Raw genomic sequence first — 21,308 nt, 5'->3', positions numbered from 1 at the left:
ATATCAGGGATGTTTGATAAGTCTTCCTGAGTAAAGACACTTGAGAATTGATTGTTTAACAAGTCAGCCTTTGACTTGTTATCACTGATTATGGAGCCGTTTATTTCGAAATCTGCAATCCCCAGCTCTTCTTTATTCAGTTGTTTAATATAGGACCAGAATCTCTTAGGGTTTTCTTCAATAGCTTCCTCTAAATGATCAGAGATATATGCATTTCTTGCTTCTTTAAGCCCTTTATGCATTTGTTTTCTAGCTAAACGGAATGCCTCCCAATCATTTTGATTTCCAGAAGATTTTGCTTTATTATAGAGCCTTTGTTTACGTCTGGCTAGACATTTCAGAGAATGATTGAACCATGGTAGATTATATCTTGAGCTAGTCCACTTTGAGGGGATGCAAGAATCCATTATACGGTGGATGTTGTCTTCGAAGCAGCTCCATCTATCGTCGACTGAATTAAAGCCCCGTGTATCCATATGAAGTGATAGATTTGTAAGTTCTACTTTAATGCGAGTAGAGTCGGCTTTCTTTCTAATGTATATTTTGCGTTTGGCATTTTTCTTTCTACGGCAGGAAGTGTTCACAGTGAATAAGACAATGTCGTGATCACTAATACCAGGGACGACGCTGATATTTTCAATGATATTGGAATTATTTGAGAAAATTAGATCTAAGATGTTTTGTGAATTCCTGTCCCTTCTAGTTGGTTCTTTGACATGTTGACTCAGATCGTGATCATCAATTATCTCTAACAGTCTGTCAGAGGCAGGAGAGTGACTTGAATATTCAGTATCCCAGATGATATCAGGAGCATTGAAATCACCAGAAACAATGTTATTTTTATGCACGCTTGACCCAAGTTTTAACAGTGATGCATCTAGTTCATCAAGGCTTGTGACGCTGGAGGAATTTGGTCGGTAATATGATCCAAATAGCAGTGATTTTGTTTTCTTGTACTTTCATTTTGGTACTCACAGGGAAGAAACCACATTCAGCAGATATTTCAGATGATATTTCAGATGTTTCTTCGAAAACAATAATTCATTGCATGCTTAAAATCATAGGAATATACTCTCCTCCCATCGCTTCGGCCGGTTTAGCACTTACACCTTTCTGAGCGATTGTAATCAGCGTCATGTAACAGTCACGGTAAGTCTACCACCTGTACGTTTCTTTTAAGTGCCAGCGGTTTTCCAGTTATAATTAAATTTCAACCTGCAGCCTGCAACCTCCAAAATATACCTGCCGGTTTCGCCGGGGTTCCTTTTTCATTGTCGACACAAAACGACAAATTTGATTCACAATGAAATCCACGTCACAGCTGGAACTGATTTCGAAAGACTCTGCGATTCTGGCAAGGAGTAGCTTGTGTAGACAGTATAGTGCTCGAAGCAACGTGTACGTATTTAGGAAATAGACGGAAGGTAAGACACCTTAGAAAGTGTTCTGAATTTGTGTATTGAATTGAACTGTGAAAATTGCATAGAGTTTCGCGGATCATCCGTTTCGTGTTACGCATCGAACCAACGAGTTCACTGTTCACTCGGCCTGCTAAAACGAAACAACGAGTTCATCGTTCATCCGACCTACGTGACTAACGCTTAGTCTGAACAAGCAACACATTGACACACGGTATTAATACAATCTTCACACGATATTCATAACGATATTCACACACGATATTTCGATCAATATCAGCATGTGGGCAAATGACCTTATATAAAAATAACTACATAAAATTATCAAAATCGCCTTATATAACTCATGACTCCGGGATAGCCCTATGTAACTTTATTCTTAAATCGGTCGAATTAACGTCCGTAAATCGGCCGAATTAACAACTTTAAATCGGCCGAATTAACAACCTTCAATCGGCCGAATTAAAAACCTTAAATCGGCCGAATTAAAAACCTTAAATCGGCCGAATTAACAGCCTTATATCGGCCGAATTAACATCTTTAAATCGGCCGAATTAACAACCTTATATCAGCCAAATTAAAAACCTTAAATCGGCCGAATTAACACCCTTATATCGGCCGAATTAACATCTTTAAATCGGCCGAATTAACCTTCAATCGGCCGAATTAACAGCCTTATATCGGCCGAATTAACATCTTTAAATCGGCCGAATTAACAACCTTATATCAGCCAAATTAAAAACCTTAAATCGACCGAATTAAAAACCTTAAATCGACCGAATTAAATACCTTAAATCGGCCAAATTAACAACCTTATATCAGCCAAATTAAAAACCTTAAATCGACCAAATTAAAAACCTTAAATCAGCCGAATTAACAACCTTCAATCGGCCGAATTAACAGCCTTATATCGGCCGAATTAACATCTTTAAATCGGCCGAATTAACAACCTTATATCAGCCAAATTAAAAACCTTAAATCGACCGAATTAAAAACCTTAAATCGGCCAAATTAAAAACCTTAAATCGGCCAAATTAAAAACCTTAAATCGACCAAATTAAAAACCTTAAATCGGCCAAATTAACATCTTTAAATTGGCCGAATTAAAAACCTTAAATCGGCCGAATTAACATCTTAAAATCGGCCAAATTAACAGTCTTAAATCTGCCGAATTAAGAACCCTAAATCGGCCGAATTAAATACCTTAAATCGGCCAAATTAACATCTTTAAATCGGCCGAATTAACAACCTTAAATCGGCCGAATTAACATTTCTAAATCGGCCGAATTAAAAACCTTAAATCGGCCGAATTAACAGTCTTAAATCGGCCGAATTAACAACCTTAAATCGGCCGAATTAACAACCTTAAATCGGCCGAATTAAAAACCTTAAATCGGCCGAATTAACATCTTAAAATCGGCCGAATTAACAGCCTTATATCAGCCAAATTAAAAACCTTAAATCGGCCGAATTAAAAACCTTAAATCGGCCAAATTAACATCTTTAAATTGGCCGAATTAAAAACCTTAAATCGGCCGAATTAACATCTTAAAATCGGCCAAATTAACAGTCTTAAATCTGCCGAATTAAGAACCCTAAATCGGCCGAATTAAATACCTTAAATCGGCCGAATTAACATCTTTAAATCGGCCGAATTAACAACCTTAAATCGGCCGAATTAACATTTCTAAATCGGCCGAATTAAAAACCTTAAATCGGCCGAATTAACAGTCTTAAATCGGCCGAATTAAAAACCTTAAATCGGCCGAATTAACAGTCTTAAATCGGCCGAATTAAAAACCTTAAATCGGCCGAATTAACAGTCTTAAATCGGCCGAATTAAAAACCTTAAATCGGCCGAATTAACATCTTAAAATCGGCCGAATTAACAGCCTTATATCGGCCGAATTAACATCTTTAAATCGGCCGAATTAACAACCTTATATCAGCCAAATTAAAAACCTTAAATCGGCCGAATTAAAAACCTTAAATCGGCCAAATTAAAAACCTTAAATCGACCAAATTAAAAACCTTAAATCGGCCAAATTAACATCTTTAAATTGGCCGAATTAAAAACCTTAAATCGGCCGAATTAACATCTTAAAATCGGCCAAATTAACAGTCTTAAATCTGCCGAATTAAGAACCCTAAATCGGCCGAATTAAATACCTTAAATCGGCCAAATTAACATCTTTAAATCGGCCGAATTAACAACCTTAAATCGGCCGAATTAACATCTCTAAATCGGCCGAATTAAAAACCTTAAATCGGCCGAATTAACAGTCTTAAATCGGCCGAATTAAAAACCTTAAATCGGCCGAATTAACATCTTAAAATCGGCCAAATTAACAGTCTTAAATCTGCCGAATTAAGAACCCTAAATCGGCCGAATTAAATACCTTAAATCGGCCAAATTAACATCTTTAAATCGGCCGAATTAACAACCTTAAATCGGCCGAATTAACATCTCTAAATCGGCCGAATTAAAAACCTTAAATCGGCCGAATTAACAGTCTTAAATCGGCCGAATTAACAACCTTAAATCGGCCGAATTAACATCTTAAAATCGGCCAAATTAACAGTCTTAAATCTGCCGAATTAAGAACCCTAAATCGGCCGAATTAAATACCTTAAATCGGCCAAATTAACATCTTTAAATCGGCCGAATTAACAACCTTAAATCGGCCGAATTAACATCTCTAAATCGGCCGAATTAAAAACCTTAAATCGGCCGAATTAACAGTCTTAAATCGGCCGAATTAACAACCTTAAATCGGCCGAATTAACATCTCTAAATCGGCCGAATTAAAAACCTTAAATCGGCCGAATTAACAGTCTTAAATCGGCCGAATTAAATACCTTAAATCGGCCGAATTAACATCTTAAAATCGGCCAAATTAACAGTCTTAAATCTGCCGAATTAAGAACCCTAAATCGGCCGAATTAAATACCTTAAATCGGCCAAATTAACATCTTTAAATCGGCCGAATTAACAACCTTAAATCGGCCGAATTAACATCTCTAAATCGGCCGAATTAAAAACCTTAAATCGGCCGAATTAACAGTCTTAAATCGGCCGAATTAACAACCTTAAATCGGCCGAATTAACATCTCTAAATCGGCCGAATTAAAAACCTTAAATCGGCCGAATTAACAGTCTTAAATCGGCCGAATTAAAAACCTTAAATCGGCCGAATTAACATCTTAAAATCGGCCGAATTAACAGCCTTATATCGGCCGAATTAACATCTTTAAATCGGCCGAATTAACAACCTTATATCAGCCAAATTAAAAACCTTAAATCGGCCGAATTAAAAACCTTAAATCGGCCAAATTAAAAACCTTAAATCGACCAAATTAAAAACCTTAAATCGGCCAAATTAACATCTTTAAATTGGCCGAATTAAAAACCTTAAATCGGCCGAATTAACATCTTAAAATCGGCCAAATTAACAGTCTTAAATCTGCCGAATTAAGAACCCTAAATCGGCCGAATTAAATACCTTAAATCGGCCAAATTAACATCTTTAAATCGGCCGAATTAACAACCTTAAATCGGCCGAATTAACATCTCTAAATCGGCCGAATTAAAAACCTTAAATCGGCCGAATTAACAGTCTTAAATCGGCCGAATTAAAAACCTTAAATCGGCCGAATTAACAGTCTTAAATCGGCCGAATTAAAAACCTTAAATCGGCCGAATTAACATCTTAAAATCGGCCGAATTAACAGCCTTATATCGGCCGAATTAACATCTTTAAATCGGCCGAATTAACAACCTTATATCAGCCAAATTAAAAACCTTAAATCGGCCGAATTAAAAACCTTAAATCGGCCAAATTAAAAACCTTAAATCGACCAAATTAAAAACCTTAAATCGGCCAAATTAACATCTTTAAATTGGCCGAATTAAAAACCTTAAATCGGCCGAATTAACATCTTAAAATCGGCCAAATTAACAGTCTTAAATCTGCCGAATTAAGAACCCTAAATCGGCCAAATTAAATACCTTAAATCGGCCAAATTAACATCTTTAAATCGGCCGAATTAACAACCTGATGAGATCCAGAAGGATCGAAACCGCGGTCTTGCCTGATCTACAAGGCTACGAGCCTCCTAACAAAAGAGGGACTATTAACAGTCTCAAGAAAACCTGACTGTCACGTTCCACAACCGATGGAACTGGTCTATTGCAATGAACTGATACGACACACGAATCAAATCTAGAAGTCCGCCATGCTGCTTTAATAATCAACTTCCCAACTTACATTGCGCGCTTAAGTATATTATGTATGATGCACCGAAATGTACCTTACAAACACTACACTGACAGCATCGCAAATAAAAGCAATGACAACCACAACGAGGAGCTGGATGAACAATCATAGGAAGAACACCTAAATTCAGAGCTTTTGCCTGAACAAAACCACACAATATCATAAACAACACGCAAAACAGTCCACAGACTTGCGCGTCAACACCTACATTTGCAGTTCCAGAACGAACAAAGACTAAGACAGACTCATAGCTTTCAACAAGGAAAGCTACAGCTATCTCTGGCGAAGCCGGACAAAGATAAATATGACACCCGTGATAACAAGCAACATAACTTGCAACAGTAAATCAAACAGCCGGGCCCGGCGTAATAATACAAAATGCAAGTAACCAACATGCCCACGGAATATTTCAAACTTTGTTCCTCCAGAGCTAATATTTAGAGAGCTGAAAACATACCTTGCAATCAAATGAGCCAAAAAAAGTAGCACGTGGCCAAAAACGCAGGTGTCAAACTCAACAAATTACACGCGGATAACAGCGGAAACCACGCAGACCTATGACCTCTAACGGTTCTACTCTGGTGAAATGTCCACCTAAAAAACAGGATTATTGCTTAGCGAAATATTCAAAGATCCCCCTATCGTACAATAAAAAAGGGGCAGATCCTCAAAGATATACTAGTTCGAGCAAAACTCTCAAAGCGGCTATTACACGTGGATAGGAGTTGTGTAGGCCTGTCACCCCATTGTTATCACTATTAATTCGGCCGATTTAAGGCTGTTAATTCGGCCGATTTAAGGAAATTAATTCGGCCGATTTAAGGCTGTTAATTCGGCCGATTGAAGGTTGTTAATTCGGCCGATTTAAGGAAGATAATTTGGTCGATTTCAGGCTGTTTATTCGGCCGATTTAAGGCTGTTTATTCGGCCGATTTAATGAAGTTAATTCGGCCGATTTAAGACTCTTAATTCGGCCTATTTAAGGTTGATAATATGGCCGATTTACGGACGTTAATTCGACCAATTTACGGAAGTTTTGACCGATTTAAAAATAAAATTACATAAGGCTATTTTGGAGTAGAGAGTTACATAAGGCCATTTTGATAATTTTATATAGTTATTTTTATATAAGGTCAGTTGCCCACATGCTGATATTAATCCAAATTAACAACCTTAAACCGGCCGAATTAACATCTTAAAATCGGCCGAATTAACAACCTTAAATCGGCCAATTTAACAATCTTAAATCGGCCGAATTAGTAACTTTAAATCGGCTGATTTAGAAACCTCAAATCGGTCGAATTAACAGCCTTAAATCGGCCGAATTAAAAACCTTAAAGACTGTTAATTTGGCCGATTTAAGGTTTTTAATTCAGTCGATTTAAGGCTTTTAATTCGGCCGATTTAAGACTATTAATTCGGCCGATTTAAGGTTTTTAATTCGGCCGATTTTAAGTTTTTAATTCGGCCGATTTAAGACTGTTAATTCGGCCGAAATAAGGTTTTTTAAGTCAGTCGATTTAAGGATTTTAATTCAGCCGATTTAAGACTGTTAACTCGGCCGATTTAAAGTGTTTGGTTCGGTCGATTTAGGTTAATTCGGCCGATTTAAGACTGTTAATTCGGGTGATTTAGGGTTTTCAATTTGGTCGATTTAAGCAGTTTTAGTTCGGCCGATTTAAGACTGTTAATTCGACAGATTTAAGGTTGTTAATTCGGCCGATTTAGGGTTGTTAATTCGGCCAATTTACGGACGTTAATTCGACCGATTTAAGAATAAAGTTACATGGGGCTATCCTGGAGTCATGAGTTATATAAGGCGATTTTGATAATTTTATGTAGTTATTTTTATATAAGGTCATTTGCCCACATGCTGATATTGATCCCGATATTTTTAGAATCAGCATAATTATTCAAAAGTCAAGGAGTCCATCACAGTAAACATCGACACCAACCATTTAAAAAATTCGCTCAAATATTTGTTGGTTTGCAATTGAAGATATTTAAGCCTCAGGAGTTTTACTCTATCGAAACTTTCACAGTTCAATCTATGAGTCGACAATCACGCCACGTGTATGTTTAAGGTTTTGTGTATTCTTGCTGACATTGAGCTTACCTGTTTACCAGAACGCACATTTTGTGTTTGCGAGAAGGTTTATTCCGGTCGATGTTTATTTTATTTTCAGTGTTCCACTGTTAACATTTATAAATACAAAAGGGAAATATTTGTTTAGAAGAATTCCTCATGTTTCTCATGTTTCGCTTTCGTTATCTCGAATAAACAAGCACACATTAGCAATGGGAATATACTAGTTGCGTTACGTTGCGTTACCTTTTTTCTCACACAAGTGAGCCTCTAAAGACATTCAGTACTTTTGTTAATGTGCTTCAGTTCTTCTCTCACACAAAAGAGCTTGTAATTATAGAACAGACAATCCGTACTTTAGCCTGTTAATGTTTTAGTAGATTCGTTACGTTCATTGACGGCAATACAGCCCTTCACAATATTTAAGTCTTCAAATGATTAAAACGTTGCGTTACCATTCACGTCTTTAGATTTCCTGGCAGTTCTCAACGTAAGTGATATGGTCTTATTAGCGAACAAAAAAAAAAATTCCATTTTCCACGTTGCAATATTATTTCAGTTAAACACCATGCACACTCTCGTTCCATCTTGTAGATCACCCGGAAAGATAACAATAGGAGCCGGGGAAGGAGGCTCTTCTCGCACTGTAATTTTCCGCCTACCCTATTTTCCACTACAAACACAGTGACCGTTACTGCAACACTTTCTACAGTGATTTCTAAAGCTGATCTAACTGGTTAATCGTGGCATTTTACTGTAACTTCACAATTAATTCCAATGCTACGCTCCCGAGCAAAAGCGTCTCACGGAATCGCCTTTAGGCGTCTTGTTGACTAATTTTTCCAGCCACTGCATTTAATACAAAGAAAAATCATAAATGCCAATGTCACGGGAATGAATAAGAAATGCCTTATTATATTCTTGAATATTTAGAACGAGTTAGGAACTGTCCATTTGGCAAGGCAGCAGCCTTTAACAAACACAAACGAATCACGTGGTCTAGTCACCTGTCAACCTGGTACAGCTGAACACAACTCACATTAGCTAAGAAACAGAGTGCGTAAATAGTAATAAAGTTTTGTTTTCGTTGTTGACACAAACGTAGTTCTCATTTCTACGTAGTCCTCAACAAAGAAAATATAATTTTTTTTTTGACTGATTACTATGTTAAGAACAACTTACGTGAAGACACTGCGACGTACTGAGGTGCTACAAAAGTTTTTTTTTTCTTTTTTCGACGAACACAATATGGTTAACACGCAACGTGCTTTGGTAGTTTCCAGCGTAATAAAAACCAGTTTAAATGCTAAGGTACCGACTACTAAGAACGTCACGGCCCAGGTGAAAACTGAATAAACTCGATAAAAGTAAGTGTAAGTGGCAATATGCGATGGATTTCTGGGGGCCTGCTTTCTTATTTAAACACCTTTTATTTCACCGGTGCAAATTACAAGCATTTCATTCTAAAATGACATCTCCTTACACTTACAGACAGAAGCTAAGTTGGCAAAGAAACAGAACGCTCACACCTTGTGTGTTTCAGGAAAAGTTCGAGGGAGGCTTATCATTTCATCGTACGGCCAGTCATGTCCTTGAATACTCCTGTTGTGTTACTTGGGGCTCTATGCATCTTTGGTAAGACGTACGTTCTATTTTAAAGCGACTCTAGGTCGCGCTATGTTATGTGTCTCTACTGATTACAAACTAACGTGACTGAAATAATGGTTTTAAAAGTGCACAGCAATACAAAAGGAATTCTAGCAAGAGAAGAGATCAAAACTAAAAAAGAAGATTAAAACGGATTGCAATAATGAGTGCTTTATTTTTGTCATCAGCACAAAAATGGCGTGACCTACAAAAGTGCCTATAAGTTATAGACCACATTAAATATATGGAAAAATGCTAACACGGCCTGTATTTATCTTCCTCTTTTAGGCGGACTTCTCAATGTTAAAGGTAAGGCAACAGGATTCAACAGAATCCACATGAATAGCGCAGGAAATATAAAACATATAACGTGTTATAGCTTCAAGGTAGCCGGCTGTTCTACCCTCTTATACCGCTATAAGTCAAACCAAGCACAAAGGGGTCTTTGAAATCTGTAATTATTTCACAGGCCGATTCAAAACCCAAATGCATGCCTAAACGTTAAACCTGTCTATTAAAAGACCTCAAATCCCTGCGACAATCACATAAAAGCAACTCCATCGTCCAAAAGTGAAAATTGTCAAAGCATGCAATCTGATTATGACGAACAAATGGCTGAACTTCGTTTTCGTGAAGGGTTTTAGTGACTTCACTTGCAAATGTTTGGTATTTTGTATGGGTGGTCATTGCCTGAGAGGTGGAGTTTCGTCATGCCAGTGAATCCCACTGATCAGTAAGGACGCACAGAAGTAAAGGAGACAAGTTTAATTTTCTTTGCACACTATGCAGTAATGTCAGATTCGGGACCTCTCATATGTGGTACATATGAACTTTAGAATTGTTGGGTGCGTGTAAGCTAAAAAATTGGCTGCTTAGTTTCTCAGTTGTTTTTAATTTTCGTTATAGAGAATTACTTCACAATAGTCGAGAAACGGCTGTTAAGGTGGCTCAAAACAGTTTCCAACACTTAGATTTTGATGCGGGTCGCTACAACCACTCTTTATCACTTGATGCTACAATCATGGAATCAAAAAACTGCCCAATCATCGGTAAACACGTTGTTACCATTTTAGTGACGCAATAGGTTACCTTAGCAACAGTATGACCTCCTAAAAACACCCTTAATTCCAGTTTTAGGGGCTTATAATTCAAAAACAGCAAGGTGGAATTTTTTATATTATCAACTTTTGATCAGCATGATAAGACGTAACTTTTGCCAAGTTTAAAAAAACACCTGTAAGTAGGATTCAGAGCCATGTTAAATTTTCGAAATTTAAGGAGGCTCTGAACCCTGGAAACTGTTTTGAGCCACCTTAAGTGTATGAAAAACGAACAGGTCGGGAAAAGCCGACAAACTTTGTTTTTATAATGTGAGCACATGTATGTATGTAAACTTTTTGCGACTAACCAACCAACCAGCTAACCGGCTAATCGAAAAAACAATTAGCCAAGGAACCAACTAAAACATCATGCGCTCAACCAAGAAATTAACGCTAACCAACTAACCAAGCAAGCAAGCAACCTGCCCAATCAAGAAAAAGACAAACGAACCAACCAATCAAGAAATTAACCAGCTGACCAACCAACTAGCCAGCTGGAATGTATATAACTCAGGCCGCCTGATACTCTTGTTTGAATGAGCTATAGATGCAATCAGCTAGCAGAGAACCATACTTTAAGACCTTCTTGTTATATATTGCGATAATTTTCTTCTACCGCAAGAAGAACTTCAGTTCGGTCAAATTTTCAGTCTGACCATCAAGAGCCACTCAGATACGGCCACATTGTCACCGTTCAGAGTGTTGAAGCATATTGCTTGTCCCCAGTGATGGACGGGGCTCCTCTCAGCTCTTCTCCACTTTGGCAAAATCAGTGCTCGTTAGGGTTAACTACTAACCTTCAGTTTTATTTAGGCTCATATGAAGGGGACTTCCTGACTGCACATAACAAGTATCGCAGGATCCATCGTGCTCCTCCCATGAGATTAGATTCTAGCATGACCAGGCAGGCAAGGGCCTATGCTCAGCGGCTGGCAAGAATGGGCAGTCTACAGCATTCGAGTTCTAGTGAGAGACCGGGTCAGGGTGAGAATCTCGCCATGGCGTGCGGCTCAGGGGGCTTGTCAGCCCAGAGAGCTGTAGCGATGTGGTGAGTAACATCGTGCTACAGACAATATTTGCATGAGAGAAGATGAAGGGTCAGATCCCTCATCTTATTCACAATTTGATCCCTCTCAAGTTAATGCTAAATCACTTACCGTGTGTCGTTTTTAACGTCTAGAAATAGTTAATCTAGACTACGAGTATGTATGTATGTACGAGTAGTCCCTCTCTCGCTTTGTCAGTCGTGCGTCACGCGAAAGAAAACCGCGAGAAAAAAAAGCCGCGCGAGCCCATGGCGTCTCGACCCCAGGATTTCACGCGGTCATTTTTCCTCGCGGTTTATTTATGGTCTCGCTAGTCGGACTAAACGAGAGAGGGACTACTCGTAGTCTATAGTTAATCCTGTGACGCTGACTTTACTCAAGGGGACAGCAAGAACCTCAACGTTAAATATACGGACAACTAGTAAAAACGTTTCCATCTGGATATCCCAAAGTTTATCCTGAGTTATGGATGTCAAATGAAATCGGACTAAAATGGGGAGTCAGCCACCTTAGATGACAATGATGCACTCATTCCACTGCAACTCATTCTTCCTGGAAACGGGTGTATAACTAAACTAACGATGTATTTCTTTTTGTTTCCCTCCTTTCTTTCTTCCTTTCTTCCTCAATTCCTTCCTTCCTTCCTTTCTTTCTTCCTTGCTTGCTTCCTTGCTTGCTTCCTTGCTTTCTTCCTTGCTTGCTTGCTTCTTTTATCCTCCCTTCCCTCCTTCACAGGTACGAAGAAGTTTGCAAGTTCAACTTCGACAATCCCGAACAGAGTCGCGGCGCGGGTCACTTCACTCAGATAGTTTGGAAAAATAGTGTGGCGCTGGGGGTAGGAATAGCTCACTCAGGGCGCTGTACTTATGTGGTTGGCCGGTATCGTCCCGCAGGAAATAGGAGGGGTCAGTTCAAGAAAAATGTTGCTAAAGGTAGTTTCGATAAAAGTCATTGCGGTGGTTGAGGCGGAGGTCGTGGTGGAGGAGGATGGAGTCGACGTTGACGCTAAGCATCATATGTGTATCAAAACTGCTACCTGTGTTAAACTAAAAAAGAAACCAATAAAGTAGTTGTAACCTTGCTTTTGTGTACCTTTCGTGTAAATTCACGTTTTGCAAGCTGAAGTACCTTACCCGTATCTGTTTCAATGGTCCGAAGATTTCCCAAGGCCACCGATGATTTCCCAAAGACTTCCGATGCTCATGCTTGGAATCGGCCCTGAAAGCTATAAGAATGATTTACTTACAAGTTTTTTGTCCAAGTTCTTACCTTTTTCTCCAATAAATGAATTTGTTTGGGGTTCAGAAGTTCATAGTTGTGATTACGAGTCAGGAAATTCGTTTGTTTGAGATCGACGTTTTTTGACCAGCTGCCCGTACCCGTTAAGCATGGGACTCAGTTGTAACTGTAGGCAGGTAGGTGTACGGTGATGATGATCATGCCTCTCTCGGTCGAACTGCTTGCCTTCTAAGACCTGTCATAGTAAACTTAATTTCTGCTACCGTGATGTCACGAGTGCGCTTATGACAAGTAGAGTTAGGAGCAGCCTGGATTCTTTCAAAAAAGTACTTAGACTAAGGATGTCGTGAAAACCCTTGACTTGAAATAAATGTTGGGCAATTTTGCCTAAGCGTTTGGAACACAACCAAAGTCGATTCTGATCTGTTTCTACATGCCACGATCCGAACAACAACAACATCACCCACATTTAAAAAGGGAAGAGTCGCGATCTTGATCTACAGTTAAGTTAAAGTGGGAAATATTGTTAAGCCTGCATTTTCGTAAGTTGATTAGTTATAGTGGGTCGGGTGGAGTAGGGGGGGGGGGGTTGGGGGACTCGTGATTTGTTGCTTTTTCGTTTCCCTCATATGTTCCAGTGCAAATCGCAAATAATAATCCCTTTGCGAATCCGATATGAAAAGGTCGGGGATGTTCGTCGGAAAATTTGAATTAAACCCCAAAGGAGACCAATCTGAGCGAGGTTTGAGCTTTATTTAACCCCAAAGAGATACCACTTAAAACAGAATAGGCTCGATCACCAGCCGCTGTTCAGGAAGGTGCCTGCGCTAGTAGACTGGACTCGAGTGACCGACGGAAAGATGAGAATAAGAGCGGTTTTTTTTAATCATTGGTTCCGTAAAACCAAGCAGACAATCTAATTGGGCTACGCCAATCGTATAATTTATTCCAGGATTCAAGATTATTCGATCTAAAGAGGTAATACAAAATTCCATTGAGAAACCAAACAGACGATCGGAATATAAACGCAAACCTAAGTTACATTGTTTTAAGCCTGAGTTACAGTACTAAACTTACTTCTTTGACGATGTCCAATCAGATTGTTTTGCGGTTTGTCCAGGTCAGGCAACAGATAAACAGATTTGAAAACAGCAGAAAACGGGTCAGCGAAACAGGTCAGCAACGAAGGCGTTCACAGTGAAAATATCTGCGACAAAAAACTAACTATCCAAGCTCAAAGGTCAATTGACCGTATCGGTTACGCGGCTAAATGTCAATCAAAAGATATTTAGGAAATCAAACGTCAATCAAATGCTAATTGTTCATATATTAACGGAACATTCTCCGCCCCGATAAGGGCGTAGTCCTTATCTTATCAGCTGTTCGTTCAGTCGTCACCTTCTACAGGGTGAATGACTGCAATCTTTGTAACTGGACGGCTGTACTCTCCTGTGGCTGTTCTGACTTTAACATTACGAACTCGTCCATCTGGTCCAGGATAAACTTCGATTATTCGGCCCACTGCCCACTTGCCTCTTACTGCATTTTGCTCAGCCACTGTTACTATGTCATTAACTTGTACGTTTCGCTTCTCCACGTGCCACTTCTTTCTCGGTACTAGGACAGGAAATACGTCCCTAGTCCAACGCTTCCAGAACGAGTCGACAATTTTTTGCACGAACTCCACTCGTCTGCGTGGGTTTCTTGTGTCTTTGAACGGACCTTGTGGTACTTCTGGTGTTGCTCTTCCAAGGAGCATGTCGTTCGGACACAGGTAGGCTCCGTCATCTGGATCAGTGGGAATGCGACCGATGGGGCGTTGATTCACTAAGTTTGCAACTTCTAAAAGACAGGTGTACAGCTCAAAAGGCGTTAGAAGCTGCTCGCCAATTGCTATCTTAAGTGATTTTTTACAGCTCTTTACAAGGGCTTCTGCACATCCATTTTGGTGTGGCGCAGCTGGTGTAGTGAAGATCCACTGAATTTTCTTTTCCCCGCAGAACTCACGTAATTGATTGGCATCTAGACCTTCCACCATCTCTCTCAGTTCGTTAGCAGCACCAACCATCTGTGAACCGTTATCGCTTAGCATTACTGCCGGGTAGCCTCTGATTGAAAAGAATCTTCTTAGGACGTGCATAAACTCCATTGTAGTTAGGTCAACTGCTAATTCCAGATGGACAGCTCTTGTGTTTAAACAGGTAAAGATGACGCCATAGTGCTTAGCCGTCTTGTTTCTCCCGATTCTTACGCTGTAAGGACCAAAGTAATCGCAGACGGTATAGTGGAACGGAGGCGTGTTTGGTGCTAAGCGGAGAACAGGGAGGTCTGCCATAAGTTGCGTTTCAGCCTTGTGTGCCAATTCACGGCAGAATGCACACTTGAATTTCACAGATTTGCTTAACTTGTTCGCCTTCAAGATCCAAAACTTTCTCCTGGTCTTGCCTGTCGTAGCTGCCACCCCGGTGTGTCCGTGCTGATGGGCGTGTCTTGTTACCAGCAAAGAGATCCAGTGGTCACTTGGAAGAAGGGCGGGGTGTCTTGTCTCATATGACACGATAGCTTCGTCCACTCTTCCTCCAACTCTTATTACTCCGTTTTCATCTTTGAACGGGCTGAGAGATTTGAAATCACCTCTTTCTAGGCGGCTGTGCAAGGTTGACTGTGCTTGCTTTATCCAGTAAATCTCTGCTTGCTGAAGCTCTTCAGGGGCCAGCGGTCCTTCCTTTCCGTCTTGATCGTATTTTCTCAGTCGTATTTTCACCGCTAGTCTACGTATACGTGCCGTCACGCGGATTAGTTTTCTCCAGCTGGAGAACTTGGACGGATCGATCGCATCTTTAGCTTTCTGCGTTGCAGCTGCGGTCAGTATCCGTGCTTGTCGACGTTCCATGTCTTCATCTGAGCCTGGCGAAGCGATCTTAATCGGCCACCGACCTTCTGGTAAGTACAAGAACTCCGGGCCATTCATCCATCTGCCCTGCAGTTCATCAACAGAGATCCCTCGTGACAGGTCGTCAGCTACATTATCCTCACTGGGGATGTGCTTCCACTGGCTTGGATCTGAGTTACTCTGAATTTCTCCCACTCTGGAGGATACGAACGGTTTGAAGCTGCGAGACGGACTTTGAATCCAGGCCAAGGTGATAGTGCTGTCGGTGAAGAACTTAACATCTTGAAACTGTACCCTAGTTTCCTCCTGAATGGTTTTGGCTAGGCGGGTTGCGAGAACGGCTGCCTGTAGCTCCAAGCGCGGGATCGTGAGCTGTTTCAGCGGTGCTACTCGGGACTTCGCTGCGATGAACTTGACTGAGTAAGTGTCATCCTTTCTTTGGCGTAGGTAGGCGCATGCTCCGAATGCGTCTTGCGATGCGTCAGCGAAAACACACAGCATTGGCGGATCCACGGCTTTGTCTGCAGTTAAACATCTTTCGAAGGACACATTGTCCAACTCTTTCATTTCTTTGAACGAAGAGATCCACTGATCCTGAACTGCGACTGGTACCTCATCGTCCCAGTCTAATCCCAACTGCCACAGTTTTTGCAGCCCTATCTTCGCCCTGATTATGAATGCTGCAGCGAATCCAATCGGATCGTAAATTCGAGCCACCTGGCTTAAGATCATTCTCTTCGTCATCTTCAAAGGCACAGGGTTTGGTCTGTCATCTAGCTTTAGCAACTCTGTCCTCACTCGGAAGTAGAACTCGTCTGTTCGAAAGTTCCACAGGGTTCCCAGGACTTTCTCCTCGTTTCCTTGAAATAGATTCATCTCCTTCTCTGTGTCACTGTTTTCTTTCTCTTCAAGCATCTCGTTGGAAATCCATCCTTTAACTTTGAATCCTCCAGTCTTCAAGCCCTTGTCAATATCTGTCGTTAATTTTCGGGCTTCATGTACTGTGTCTACAGAATCGCAGATGTCATCCATGTACACGTTGTTTGTGAGGACTTCAGCTACTTCTGGGTAGTCTACCTTGTTCTCTTGAGCTGTTTTCCTCAGGGCTATTTGTGCCATAGCGGGTGCAGGCTTGTCCCCAAATGTGAGAACAGTTTTGAGGTAGATGTCAGGATCTCTGTCCGTTTCCATGTTTCTCCAAAGAAAGCGATGCACATGTTGATCCCTCTCGGGAATTAGGATCCTATGATACATCTTGGAGATGTCTCCCATAACTGCGACTTTCTTCTCTCTGAATCGTAAGACAACTCCAAATATGCCGTTTAAAAGATCGGGACCTTTCTTCCAGTAATCATTCAGAGTATGTCCTTGAAATACAGAAGATGAATTGAAAACAATTCGAACTGGAGTGCTCTTCTTGTCTGGCCTCAGCACGGCATGATGAGGAATGTAGTGAACAGGTCCTTGATACGCGTTTTGTTCTTCCTTGGACAGCTTTCGCGCAAACTTCATGCTTTCCATTTCTTCCATCTGTTTGCAGTAGGCTTCGACTTGTTCAGGATTTCTTTTCAGGCGTCGTTCTGTTGACTCTAGGCGTTTCATTGCCAAATCTTTGTTGTCTGGGAGCAGGGTGAGGTCCTTTCTCCAGGGGTATGGAATCATCCATTGACTTCCAACTTTGATACATGTTTCCTCTATTAGCTTAGCTTCTTCTCTTTCTGTTTCAGACAGTTTGTCTGCATCGCAGACACAGGGTTTCACGGCCACACCCATAGTCTCTGTTGTCCAGAAGTCAGTTAAGTCTATTGGTGAGGCGTACTTGACGTGTAATATGCTGGTTATGTCACAGATCTGCTCTGGTTTTCCTCCAAAAACTACCCATCCAAGTGGCGACTTGCGAGCTAGTAGATGGTCCACTTGTCTCGTTTCACCAGCATGCATATGTGCGTGATCAATACCGATTAGCAGGTCCACATGTCCCTTGCCGCGGCGAAATCTCGTGTTAGGCAGGCCAAGAAGCTCCGGTAAGTGCGAAGTTTTCACTGTTGGGATTTCATCACTGATGCTCTGAATGCCGATTGCTTTAACGGTAAAACGCTTGCCGGTGTCTATGCAGGTTAGCTGAATTTTGTATTCTTTGGTTTTCATTGACTCTTCCTCCCCGCCAACTTTAGTAATTGTTATGGAAACATCCTTTCCCTTCAAGTCGAGAGTTTCTGCGGTATCCTGACGAATAAGGCTTACTTGAGCGCCAGAGTCAAGAAGAACATTTCCACATTTAAATAGGCCGTTAGCGCTGCCGATGTTTGCGGAGAGTACAGGGAGAATAGCTTCTTTCGTATTGACTGATGTAGCGACGCTAATCTTGACAGTATTGCTCTTATGAAGCAGCTGATGGTGATGTTGTGGACACCGCATTCCATTCTCCAGCTTTGCGCACTGTTGTTTACGCCTGCAGTTATCTACAGTGTGTCCCCTTCCGGCCCTCTTCAAACAGCTGAAGCACAGGTGATTTGCCTTTGCAGTTGCGATACGGTCATCAATGCTGAGAGCTGTAAACTTCGGGCATTGATCGGGCCAGTGGGATGAAGTTTTGCACAGCCAACATTTGTGCCAGACAGGTTTGCCGTCATTAGATGTGTAGTGATTCACGTGGCGTCTTCCAGATGAGCCCACTCTGATAGGAGCTGTGGCACGCATTCGTGACTTCATTTCCACGTTCATCCAGTTCATCATCGCTTCCAGGGTAGCAGGCTTCTTTTCTCTCTCCAGATCTCTCGCCCAGACCTTTCTGTCGTCAGAGCACATCCTTTGTTCGATAATGGAAAGCATATGGCTGTTGTCCATATCACTAGGGAGACCAACTTCTTTCAGGGTATTATAACATCTCTTGACTAGATGTACCAGGTCGCAAAATCGCGCATCTTCCCCTTCCTGCAAGGCTTTAAATTGGACAATATCCTGGGTCACAGTGTCTGACACAAATCTCGGGTCGCCATAGATCGAGTCCAGATATTCCCAGGCGGCGTCATAATCACTTCCGATACCTTTGATCAGTTCTAGCGGCTTATCTCTCAGGCATGTACGCAGGAGCGTTATTGCATCTCTCTTTGTGTATTTTGCTTCTATCGCGTGTTCGAAGTCAGAGCGGAAAATTGCATAATCTCTTACATTCCCAGCGAAAACAGGTAGTTTTGGTTTTTCGAGCTTAAACGTGCACGCGCCAGCTTGACCTTTATCACTAGTGGTTTCTTTGTTTATTGCGGGATTTTGCTTGTCATCGGCCTTTTGAACACTGTTAATTTCTTTATCTGAAGTGCCTTCAACTTTTCCGGCGTTAATTTCTGGGGGTGTTTGGCTAATTGGTTGAATATTTGTCATTCCAGGGGTGTGGCTAGGTGTTGGAGGCTGCATATTTGGAATTCCTTCATTACCCGGTACTTCATCGGTTAAAGCGCTCTCCTTTCCTTTACTTAAATCACCATTCTCAGCTAAATCTTTCGAACCACACTGCTCAACACTTTCAATGAACATTTTCGCGTCTACTTCTAGCCTCATGAAAATTTCTTGGCATTCAGAGAGCCATTTTTCTTCAGTTTCATACGCTTCATCATCTTCGATGTGCTTGGCATAATCCTCATGCTTAACCACTAAGTTCTCATACGCTCCCTGAAGCTTAATTATGGCTTGTCTTACCTCATTCGGAGGCCTTTTGTACTCAACTGCATGTACCAACGCTTTTCCAACTCGTGTAAAGTTCGATTTGGCAGTACGTCGGTCGGTCTTGGCTTGTTTTACCGCCGCTTCATCCATGACCGAGTGCGTTTCTGTGGATCAGCGCAGGGGTTTTCTTCATCCAGCCAAGAAATCGAATGAAATGGTTCCGTAAAACCAAGCAGACAATCTAATTGGGCTACGCCAATCGTATAATTTATTCCAGGATTCAAGATTATTCGATCTAAAGAGGTAATACAAAATTCCATTGAGAAACCAAACAGACGATCGGAATATAAACGCAAACCTAAGTTACATTGTTTTAAGCCTGAGTTACAGTACTAAACTTACTTCTTTGACGATGTCCAATCAGATTGTTTTGCGGTTTGTCCAGGTCAGGCAACAGATAAACAGATTTGAAAACAGCAGAAAACGGGTCAGCGAAACAGGTCAGCAACGAAGGCGTTCACAGTGAAAATATCTGCGACAAAAAACTAACTATCCAAGCTCAAAGGTCAATTGACCGTATCGGTTACGCGGCTAAATGTCAATCAAAAGATATTTAGGAAATCAAACGTCAATCAAATGCTAATTGTTCATATATTAACGGAACAATCATTTAAAATTTCTTCGAGTGCACCCTAAAAGATACTTTGACAGCTAAGAATAGTGGCGTTTCGTCATGAACACCTTACGTGAGACCAGAATCCTTGATTTATACCTCTAAGCGAGACAAAGAGTCATCCTGGACCTTTTCATAGTCAGGTACCTAATTACACCAGGGATAAGGGGGAGTTAATATGCGGGTGACCCTAAAGCTCCTAACATTGCCTTACCACGTATAGCTTAATACCCGCTATTAAATAGGCAAGCAAAACCGACCGATGGCGCGATGGAAATGCCGATTACTGCAGAAGTGCAAAGACAAAGCCAAGCGAAACTTTCGCTGTAATGATATTTTTTTCTTTCCGATTTTACGGGGATCGAGACGGGCGCGAAGAGAGTGATGCACGCGTCAGGAGAAATGACTGGCACGTTAATCAGCAAAAAGTCGCCTGTTTTGTAGGCTAGTGCGATTGAGCTACGATTTGATAAATAATGTAAATATTTTGGTTGGAAGTGGTTTACCTTAAGGCATAACAATTCCGAGTAAAACTGTTTTGAAAATCAACATTGATAGGCTTTTAATTTTGGCCAATGTTATTACAATCGCGCGCAGGAGGTCAGCGAAAACCTACCCGGATCACTTTCGTAATCAGTTCTTATTTCATTTCCGCTTTACACATAAAAGAGACTATTCCATTATCGCAGCCGAGTAAATGTTTGATGAAAAAGCTTTCGAAAGGCAAACAACAGGGTCAGCGCTTCATTTTCCATATAAACTGCTACCTTTCCTGTTTGTTAATTTATGAACGTGTTAAGCTCTGTGCCCCTCAAGCTGTGGGGTTACCAGTGGCGGACATCTGTTTTGCGTTTTCTCAGAGGTTAATCCTCTCTTGAAATTATTCTTCGCCACCGACGTAAAAAAGCCACGTTGTTGCGGCGACTATTACGTAAATATCTACTATCACGTAAAATTATTCACCATCACGTAAATATCTACCATCATGTATTAAAATATTAAGTCAGCTTAAAGACCTTCGCAAAGTCACGTACAGTAATATTATCCATTTGAGATCCGTTGCGCAAAATGAGAATATCCAAAATCTTATGCTTATTTCAAGACAGTTCTTTTTATACACTTTCAATAAGCTGTGAGCAAGGCAAAGCAAATTTGAACTGAAATTGATCGATCAGGGTATCATGATTGAACGTTCGCGCCCGGGGGGGGGGACCCCCAGAAAAGTTGGGTGGGGGTTGTGCGACCCACTTCCCAAAACCCTTACCC

General features: G+C 40.9%; 3 protein-coding genes across 5 annotated transcripts; 1 reads left to right on the top strand and 2 right to left on the bottom strand.

The window, feature by feature from the left end:
- Positions 1 to 205: 205 nt before the first annotated feature.
- On the top strand, positions 206 to 13,648 carry LOC145465233 (Golgi-associated plant pathogenesis-related protein 1-like). 3 transcript variants are annotated; one of them, XM_081449007.1, is made up of 5 exons: positions 206 to 1,424; positions 9,325 to 9,416; positions 9,717 to 9,737; positions 11,342 to 11,576; positions 12,310 to 13,648. In XM_081449007.1, the coding sequence occupies exons 2-5, from the start codon at positions 9,368 to 9,370 to the stop codon at positions 12,536 to 12,538; spliced, it is 534 nt and encodes a 177-aa protein (XP_081305133.1). In that variant the 5' UTR covers positions 206 to 1,424; positions 9,325 to 9,367; the 3' UTR covers positions 12,539 to 13,648. The 3 variants fall into 3 exon arrangements, with proteins under 3 accessions (XP_081305133.1, XP_081305132.1, XP_081305131.1); XM_081449006.1 differs by having other exon boundaries at positions 9,273 to 9,416; XM_081449005.1 differs by lacking the exons at positions 206 to 1,424; positions 9,325 to 9,416; positions 9,717 to 9,737 and having other exon boundaries at positions 10,680 to 11,576.
- A 392-nt stretch (positions 13,649 to 14,040) lies between these two features.
- On the bottom strand, positions 14,041 to 15,082 carry LOC145466040 (uncharacterized). Its single transcript, XM_081449820.1, has one exon. The coding sequence runs from the start codon at positions 14,960 to 14,962 to the stop codon at positions 14,201 to 14,203; it is 762 nt and encodes a 253-aa protein (XP_081305946.1). The 5' UTR covers positions 14,963 to 15,082; the 3' UTR covers positions 14,041 to 14,200.
- LOC145465066 (uncharacterized) lies at positions 14,968 to 19,340 on the bottom strand. The gene is made up of 2 exons (XM_081448862.1): positions 15,065 to 19,340; positions 14,968 to 14,979 (listed from the first exon to the last, which is right to left on the bottom strand). Exons 1-2 carry the CDS (start codon positions 19,262 to 19,264, stop codon positions 14,968 to 14,970), a joined length of 4,212 nt encoding a protein of 1,403 aa, XP_081304988.1. The 5' UTR covers positions 19,265 to 19,340.
- Between the last annotated feature and the right edge of the window lie 1,968 nt (positions 19,341 to 21,308).

The sequence above is a fragment of the Orbicella franksi genome, chromosome 13, assembly GCF_964199315.1.
Source record: "Orbicella franksi chromosome 13, jaOrbFran1.1, whole genome shotgun sequence".
In the NCBI taxonomy this organism is placed as follows: Eukaryota; Metazoa; Cnidaria; class Anthozoa; order Scleractinia; family Merulinidae; genus Orbicella; species Orbicella franksi.
This window is presented reverse-complemented; position numbering and strand designations above follow the sequence as displayed.

Excerpts from the sequence above, each read along its gene's own strand:
- LOC145465233 (XM_081449005.1), top strand. The coding sequence starts at position 11,257 with ATGGACGGGGCTCCTCTCAGCTCTTCTCCACTTTGGCAAAATCAGTGC. Across the intron at positions 11,577-12,309 it reads CAGAGAGCTGTAGCGATGTG|GTACGAAGAAGTTTGCAAGT; the intron begins GTGAGTAACATC and ends CCTCCTTCACAG.
- LOC145466040 (XM_081449820.1), bottom strand. The coding sequence starts at position 14,962 with ATGGAGTTTATGCACGTCCTAAGAAGATTCTTTTCAATCAGAGGCTAC.
- LOC145465066 (XM_081448862.1), bottom strand. The coding sequence starts at position 19,264 with ATGAGGCTAGAAGTAGACGCGAAAATGTTCATTGAAAGTGTTGAGCAG.